At 36.8% G+C, this 9,441-nt stretch overlaps 2 protein-coding genes across 2 annotated transcripts; both read right to left on the minus strand.

Annotated features, from left to right (window-relative positions):
* Nucleotides 1-6,464: 6,464 nt before the first annotated feature.
* LOC123319058 (histone H2B-like) lies at nucleotides 6,465-6,711 on the minus strand. Its single transcript, XM_044905909.1, has one exon. It carries the CDS (start codon nucleotides 6,709-6,711, stop codon nucleotides 6,517-6,519), a length of 195 nt encoding a protein of 64 aa, XP_044761844.1. The 3' UTR covers nucleotides 6,465-6,516.
* Nucleotides 6,712-7,410: 699 nt separating this feature from the next.
* On the minus strand, nucleotides 7,411-7,617 carry LOC123322900 (histone H2B-like; the record flags this gene model as incomplete). Its single annotated transcript, XM_044910982.1, has 1 exon — nucleotides 7,411-7,617. A coding segment is annotated over exon 1 (186 nt), but the record flags the coding sequence as incomplete, so codon positions are not given.
* Nucleotides 7,618-9,441: the final 1,824 nt, after the last annotated feature.

Raw genomic sequence — 9,441 nt, forward strand, 5'->3', positions numbered from 1 at the left:
CTGTATATGATTCCAGCTACACAGTTTCCTACAACGTATGGCGATAAAAAAAAATCTATTTATTGATATTAGAGGAATAATTGAAGTTCATTACAACACAAAAACGAAAATTTAATAATATCAATATAATGGCTGTGCATTACACTGTGGAATGAGAAGAGGGCTTCAGGCGTTGCTAGAGAAGCTTCTTCATTCCCAAAATTTGAATGTCTCAAATATTTGGTCAGGGAGCTGCTGCATTAAACAATTTTTTATGTTCGTAGCTAGAAATATGCCGTACAATATTTTTCTTCCTCCAAATGCAATCTGAATTGACCCAAACACTTCGTACAGTGGACTGCAGAATCAAATTTTGGGTTTTAAAAATGGAAATTCTTTCGATCTCCCATAAATTTGCACTTTCTTTTTTTTTAATATCCATCTCAAATAATCTTGGGGTTTCGCGGCATAGAGCCATATCAAAAGAATTCAGACCACTGAAAACAAGCTGCTACCATGTGCAATAGATGCACCTTGGTTTAGGGAAGGCTGATCCAAACAATTTCATGGATCAGTTCCGACCTGATCCGGTCCAGAAAAATAACTAGTCCAAAGATCAGTTCCAGTCCAGTTTCTAGTCCGGACATATTCGATAACACCGATAACACACGGTGCCACGATAGAATAATTTGCTTTTTAGTATCGTGACTCGGTGTTGTTGAGGTCTTCTTCCACACCTTTCTGTGGAAACTTGCCATTGGCGTTGCCATTCGTACGATAATTATCGTTTTGATTTTATTTTGATAATTATTTACCCAGTACCTACCATTATTAGATTTCAATTAAGCTTGAATGTCCGTAGATACTGAAATTTCAATGAATCTGTTTAATTATCGTCGTGCTTGTAGGCACCCTTTTTCACAAATTAATGTTTCATTCTGTAACACAGATACCATAAAACTAAAATCTACAACTTTGTCGGCATTCTTTATAACAGTTACGGTTCTTTTTATGGGACGGCTTCTTTGGAAAGAGCAAAACGCAGATATCCCACAAGCTAGGGTGAGAAAAAAAAATCTCCTCCAAAAACTCGTTAAGTATGAACGAACGGACTGATGAGAAAAACGAGGGCTTTCGATCGAAACCATTATCGGAAAGATCCGTTGAGGTGCCATGCTAGTGTAATATTTTTAACTTTTGATTATCTAATCTCGGTAACGGTAAGTAATAGAGAAAAACTAATTGTAGAATTGAAGAGAGCAAAACGCAGATATCCCACAAGCTAAGGTAAGAAATAATTTTTTCTTCTCTCAAAACTCGTAAAGTGTAAATGAACAAAACGAGAGCTTTAGGATGACACCAATATTGGAAAGATCCGTTGAGGTGCCCTGCTGGTGTAATATTACACCAGCAGGGCACTTTGAATTGTCTATTGATCATTGTATATAGTTGAGCAAAATAAACTAAGTGCTGAGCAAAACGAGGGCATAAAAATCGTTAAAGTTCTTTGAGGTGCTCTGCTAGTTTAATGCCGCACAGCGAGCTGACTCTGGGGGTCGCGATCCGAACCGAAGGGACTGGTACTCGTACCTGATTAACCCTTTTTTTAGATTCGATCGTAACCCGTGCGGGAGTGATCGAGTCGCCGATCTCGAAATGACCCAATCATTTCGATCATTCGGTCATATTCGAGTTCGACCCGCCTCCGTCTTCTGGATACGAACATTACTACAGAATTCGACTGACTGACAACATTAAATGTCTATTTTCTCAATAGATTGTTTATTTGACAAAAGATGGCAACTTTCATTTTCGCCCTATAGATGGATTGGTTGTTTTGGCATTGGTTGTAGGGTGTATCGCGTATCGCTGGTTGTCTATTCAAGAATAGGTATTGTAGCCTGTCGTGTCGAGATCGAAAGATATCATTAAGCGGAATTGAAGAGAAACTTTTCGAACGAAATAAAATTCTACTAATTTAATGATAACAGAAACCTCTTGATGTAGGACGACGCAATTTTTGGCTACATTCAGTCTGAAAATGCTGGACCATTTTAACGATCGAATTCTTTTGTTCGATTTCAAATATGAACTCGGTTGGATTTCTTCAACAGTCAAAACTCAGATTCTGTGTCTGTTTCGTATTAAAGCTTGACACAGGATATGAGATGAAAATTCCGTAGTTGTTATATCTTACATCTAGCTCGAAACTTTGACGATATTTCTTCATTTCGGTTTCTTTTATGCGTGACCAATCTGTTTAAATATGATAAACAATAGATATCTTAGATTATGTATATAACACACATGATAGCAAAAAAAATTTCATGTGATTAGAAAATTTATATACTCACTAAAAATGAAATGATATTACCAAAAAGGGATAATAATAATACGTTATAATATTGAAGATTCATTCAAATCGTCATTGAATATCGAATGCATTCACATCATAATTGAACAAGTAACATTGTACGGAGCAACTGAAATTCAATTTTCAAGAATTCCAATGCAATATCTATGAACGAAAACGTGTCTGACAGAAAAAGGCAGCCACCTTCATGGCACACTAATCTAACAAAAAAATGCAATTTTTAAATTCAGAGAAAAAATTCGTATTTTGAAAATTGCCAGAATGGAGGTAAGCATCGGAATACCTGCGAAAAATATTCTAACTCTAAGTGCCTCATTATGAAGAAAGCACATGCCGACAAGATCCTTATTAATCTTATTGGCTAATTTTGGATAATTTATCACCTGCAATACAAACCAGACTAGGTAGGTGAAAGCACACAGGCACAAGCTGTACCTGCACGGACAAACCCTCTTGAGCTCATTATTAAGTGTCAATGATGATAATCTTTGTATTCAACATTTTACTTTAAGACGCATTTTGACAATGAAAATCTGTAACTACTGAGAACCCATTCATTCTATTCTCAACGATTTATTTAGATGCTCGGCCAGAATCACGATAAATTGAATGAATGAAAAAAAATTTCATGTCTACCATTATGAATAAGCTTCAAGACAAAATTTTTCTTTACGTTAATAATTCTTAATATATATGAAAATAGCCCAAGAAACTCGAAATATACATGTCACATTTGCCGATAGTAAACCTCGCCACTAAACCATTATAGATAGAATTTATAATTTCAAAGATTCAAAATTCCCAAAAATATTCCAGCCGGTTCAAAATATTTTTTAGGTTTCATAAAAATGTACCTATAGCTATAGCTATAGGTACATTAAGACCATTTCTTACACAACTACTCTGAAAATAAATCTCAAACATCTGGCAAAATAGAAAAATATTGCCACTGAGCGGGTTTGTAAAAACCCAAACGAAGTTTCAGCACCATCCCTTTTTTATGATTTTTGCCGAACATTCCAGTTGACGAATTTTGGCACCATCTGGAAGACATTTTGGGAAAAAAATTTTCGGTCCTTGCATCACAGATACAGATGAAGATCAGTTGCATCGTTATCTTCGACCTGTGAACTGATCTTCCGAGCCCTATTTTTTCGTTCGACGTTTTTGAAGTGATTTTTTTTTATTCTCGCTCTACTGAACCGTGCTTGTGTCATTGGAACTATATTGACTGTTAATATTTACACTGACATTCTGGTAGTGATAAGTTTGGAAGTGGTGGACAAATTATTTATTAATTTTTTTTTCTGCAAAAATTTCTCCTCCAAGAACTCGTAAAGTATAAATGAGCAAAACGAACGGGCTGATGAGCAAAACTTTCGATCGAAACCAATATCGGAAAGATCCGTTAAGGTGCCATGCTAGTGTAATATTACACCAGCAGGGCACGTAACGGTAAGTGGTAGAGAAAAACTAATTGCAGAATTGAGAGGAGCAAAACGCAGATATCCCACAAGCTAAGGTAAGAAAAAAAAAATTTTTTCTTCTCTGAAAACTCGTAAGGTGTAAATGAACAAAACGAACGGACTGGTGAGCAAAACGATAAACTAAGTTCTGTGCAAAACGAGGGCATAAAAATCGTAATATGTAGTTCTTTGAGGTGCTCTGCTAGTGTAATGCCGCTCAGCGAGCTGACTCTGGGGGTCGCGATCCGATTATTTAACCCTCAACTCCGGTCAAAATGGATCGTATCGTAACTATCGTATCGTATGTTTCTCTGTTTTCGCGGGACGAAGTAGTCTTCTTATTTCCGCCGTCTTGTATAGTCCCTCTTTGTTTGTATCGCTTTACTTCTGTTCATTCCATTATTTCTCTCATAATCAGTGGATTATTGTGTATTTTCATTTTTTCTTCCAGTTTTTCGTTCATTTTTTGTAGGTGCTCTTTGATTGTGGGATATTCTATATCTTTGTGGAGTTGTTTATTCGTGTGATACCACGGTGCGTTTAGTGTCAGCCTTATCGATATGTTTTGAACTCTCCGAAGTGTTCTCATGTTCCTTTCTGTTGTGTTCTTCCAGCTTGTGGCTGTGTATGTCATCGGTCGAAGTATCTAATATATAAAATTCTCGTGTCATAGTTTCCGTTACCATACTCCTCCGAAACGGCTTGACCGATTTTGATGAAATTTTTTGTGCTTATCCGGTATCTATGAGAATCGGCCAACATCTATTTTTCATCCCCCTAAATTTTTTATTTCATTTTTTGGACAAAATTTTTAATCTCTATTTTTTTATGATACAACATACAAAAATACATACAATCCTCAATTTTCACCCTTCTACGATCAACCCTTATTTTTTAATAGCCATTTTAGTAATTTAATAATTTTTTTTTAGAAATTACTAGGAAATTATTTATATGGCAAAACAACGTTTGCCGGGTCAGCTAGTTGTATTATATATCTTAGGCTGACCTAAGTTCAATGACGGACGGACCTGGTTAATGTGTATATATTTATATAAAGGGCGAGTCATTGAATCGTAAAAATATTTTACAGTAGATTATTGAGGTCAAAACATGTACCATTTTTCCGATTTAGCCCTGATAAAAAGATTGACATCGGGTTTCATAAAACTTTGATTGTCCGATCAACGATTTGATAGTCACTCGATCACTCAACCGAAATCACTGAGACCTTTCATTTCTTAATATATTGAAAAAAATAGCAATTGAGAATAATTAAATGGATGTATGAACATCATAATTCGATGCGGGAATAATATTCTGATGATAATCATGACTGAATTATCGATAGAAAACAAATTGACGTCTATTCGTTCATCAAGCGTTGATTCCCTGATCAAGCTTTATGAAACCCGGGGATAGATTTTAAAAGAGTTGCATGCGGTCAAAGTAGGTACCCAATTTTTCGAATTTCATAGATAATTTTTATTTATGAACGCCAAATTACTCGAAATTCATTTCATTCGGTAAAACCGTTTGTGAGAACTGAAAATAATATTTTTTCATGTTTTTCAACAACCTCACCCTGTATATGCCTCCAGCTACTCAGCTTTCTACCCCGTATAGTGTTAAATAAAAATGATTTATTGGAAACAGAAGAATAATACAAGTGTATCACAACACAAAAACGAAAATATAATAATCTTAATACAATGGTTGTGCATTACACTGTGGAATGAGAACAGGTCTTCAGGCTTTGCTAGAGAAGTTTCTTCACCCCCAAAATTTGAATGTCTGAAATATTTGGTCAGGGAGGAAGACGCTGCTGCATTAATCATATTTTTATGTTTGTAACTTGAAACATGCCGTATAATATACCTTCTTTCTCCAAATACAATGCCGAATTGAACCTTCGTACATTGGACCATTGGATCAAGTTTTGTTTTTTTAAGGAATGGAAATTCTTTTGAAAGATTTTTGCACTTAATTTCTTTATTATCCATCTCAAATTAATGATCTTGAGAAAAATACTGAATTAAATTCAAGATTTTGACGGACGTTTTCCAGTGACGGACTGTCGTCCATCACAATGACGGACTGTCGTCCATCACAATGACGGACGTCTGGTCACCCTAATATATCTTCATTTTGTTTGTTTGCAAACTAGAGTTTGCTCTTTCTGTTCAGTAATGGGTACATGAAACCTTTGATTGTTCTTGCTTTAACTTCGACGTTCCTGACGTGTTTGTTGAAATTCAATTTTTCGTCTAGGGTTATTCCTAGGTAGTTCACGCTTCTGGTCCATGGAATTGGTACATTGTTTATTTTTACGTTATTCGAGGGTCCTCTTGTAGTAGAAAATGATTCCGGATTTGCTCTGATTTTCCATTTGCTCATCCATTCCTCTATCCTGTGGCAATGTTTCTGCAGTTCCTTCTCTATTTTAGAGGTTACTCTTGAGCTAGTCAATATAGCCGTGTCATCTGCGTATGATGTAATGATTGCGTTCTCGAATTGAGACGTTTTTGTTTAATGTCAGATAGTGTTAGACCGAAGGAAATCAACTTACATACAGCGGAGCATTTTCCCGACCAAATCTAAGGAAAATAGCAACAGACCAGTTACTAATTATCAGGATGTACTAATTAGTGGTTCTGAAAAGAACCTATTGGGTTAGAACGTATGTGGTGTTCCACCTCATTTTGAACTAGTGTACTTGGTGACTGCTTTGGTACCTTCGCTGACTGCGTGCTTAGCCAGCTCGCCAGGTAAGAGAAGCCGTACCGCAGTCTGAATTTCCCTGCTGGTAATCGTAGAACGTTTATTGTAGTGAGCCAGTCTGCTCGCTTCAGCAGCGATACGTTCGAAGATATCATTCACGAAACTGTTCATGATACTAGAGAGTTGAAGTGTGCACAATACGTTAGCCTGAACGTAAACGTTAACGTGAGAAATAACGTCAGATATAACGTTTACGTGTTGTGATCAAATTTGAGTTGAAGTGCTGCCATCATGAAACGTCAGACGTTAAACATAACCTATCAATTTGATTTTGCTTTCGTTTCGCGTGAACTCTCTTTTATCTAATATTGAGCTCCGACAGCTGGAATAACATTTGGAATATTGATGTTCTAATGATTTATATGCCTAATAAAGAGAATTTTATTATTTTATTATCAATGAAATGCTCAAGTGTTAGAGACATCAGAATTGCAGTGTAGTTTCAGCCATTTCCTTATGTACTGAATGTAATCTGATAACACAGTAATTTAACTTAATCCTTTTGATAACTTTCAAATCACTGCTGATTTCCTATAATTTTCGTTCATTATGAGAAAATACACAGGAAATGTAAACAATGACAGTTTGAGGTTATCGAGAATTGCATTTAACAATCAAAATTCGGCCATTCGCAAGTCATCGGTGCTACTCGTTTAACGTTCGGTTAACGTACGTCGATGTTTAAGGTATACGTGGGAGACCGCTAGTTTACGTAGGCCGTAAAGCTGACGCTAACGTTAACGTTAAAAACGGACGAATGAGCATGCGTAGATGTCAATTATAACGTTAACGTTTACGTTCATGGCTGCACTTCAACTCTCTAATCATAGCTTTGCTAGAAATACCGGTATCGGGATGCACTTGTTTCAATACCTTGTAAATGTAGATGGCGTAACTTTCCTTCCTCTTCCGTTTCTTCTTCTTATCAGTCTTGGAAATATTTTTCTGGGCCTTGCCCGCCTTTTTAGCCGCTTTTCCGCTAGTTTTCGGAGGCATCGTAATGTGGAAAAACTTTATCGAAAATATGGTCTTTTTTTTTTTTTTTTTTTTTTTTTTTTTTTTTTTTTTTTGATGTAGCAGGGGGAAAATCTGCAAGACAGACGAACCACCCTCATCTCCTGAGGGGGAACAGTGTGGGGTTTCTCACTCTCCTGAGCTCGAGACCCACTAAAAACCCTACTGCTTCTTGAATTTTGGTTCCGGGCATTTGCCTATAAACCGTTCATCTCTTGATCGGTTTTCTTCTCGCACACTATCGTGCTGGGATTTATGTGTTTATCCTCTATTGGATTAACACTTTATTGAATTTTTCAATAAGTTTCTGTTGTTATTTTAATCTCTTTTTAATTGATCTCTTGGTCTCCTTCGGTAAATTCGCATTCTCCTTTTGTCTTCCTCTGGGTCGTAGTCCACTAGTCTCCTGAGTTCTTGATTCGGATGGTTTTTCGCTGTTTCGAATAATTTCTCTGCTTTTCTGTTCATGAATTCCGTTATGGTTTCCCATTTCAGGTCCTTATAAATCTGTCTATTCCTGACAAACCAAGGTGCATCTATTGCACATCGTAGCAGCTTGTTTTCAGTGGCCTGAATTCTTTTGATATGGCTCTTTGCCGCGAAACCCCAGGCAACTGATCCATAAGTCAGTTGAGGCCTAGCAACGGCTTTGATTATCTTCAATTTTGTCTCTTTCGACATGTGGCTTCTTCTTCCTATCAGAGGATAGAGTCTATTCATCGCTGCTTTCGTTTTGTCGATTGCTTGTTTGATATGACTTTTCCAAGTAAGTCCTTTGTCAAGCGTTATTCCTAAATATTTGGCTTCATTTTTCCAGTCGATTTCTTCGCCGTCAACATCCAGTTTCGTTGTGGGTCGCAGTCTTCTCTTCTGTAGTAATATTGCTTGGCTCTTTTGTCCATTGAGCTTGATTTTCCACTTTATGCACCAGTCATTTGTTTCGTCAATCGACTCTTGTAGAACTCGTTCTATTATTTCAGGGTTTCGGTGTCGAGTTGCTATGCCTGTGTCGTCAGCATATAACGTTAGCATGGTTCTTGGATTTTTCGGAATATCGTGGATGTATATGTTGTACAGAAGTGGCCCAAGTACTGATCCTTGGGGTACTCCAGCCTCTATATCTCTTGTTGAGGAGCATTCTCCTCCCACTTTCACGTAAAATCTTCTATTTTTGAGATAATTCCGTATCAACTTGCATATTTTGATCGAATATCCAGCACATCTCATCTTATATATTAATCCTTCATGCCATACTCTGTCGAATGCTCTGGCGACGTCTAGTAAAACAAGACCTGTAGCTTGTTTATTTTGGAATCCCTCTGTTATGTACTCTGTGAGCCTCAATAATTGTTGTTCTGTTGAATGCTCTCTTCTGAATCCGAACTGTTCTGGTGGAATTAGTTCCAGATTTTCGGTTTCCTCATTTAGCCTCGTGGCGATAATTCTTTCTACTACTTTTCCTAAAGCCGACAGTAGACTTATCGGTCTGTAGTTTTGTGGAAACTTCTTCTCTTTGAATGGTTTATTGAATACTATGACTTCTGCTGTTTTCCATTTTTCTGGGTAGTGTTCTGTCCTCATAATTCCATTCGCGATATTTGTTAGAGCGGCTATACCTTTTCTAGGTAATTTCTTTAACATAACATTCGTTATTTTATCGCTTCCGGGAGCTTTCCTCTTCTTCAAACTTCTTATTATTTCCCTGATTTCATTTGGCGATGTTGGCTTGTCTATTTCAGCAGTCGCTGGTAATTCATCCATTTCTTCATCATTTTCTTCAACCAGTTCTTCCAAATCTTCATTATCGTCGTCTATCCTGTAATTTAT

Source organism: Coccinella septempunctata, chromosome 1, assembly GCF_907165205.1.
Source record: "Coccinella septempunctata chromosome 1, icCocSept1.1, whole genome shotgun sequence".
NCBI classification, from domain to species: domain Eukaryota; kingdom Metazoa; phylum Arthropoda; class Insecta; order Coleoptera; family Coccinellidae; genus Coccinella; species Coccinella septempunctata.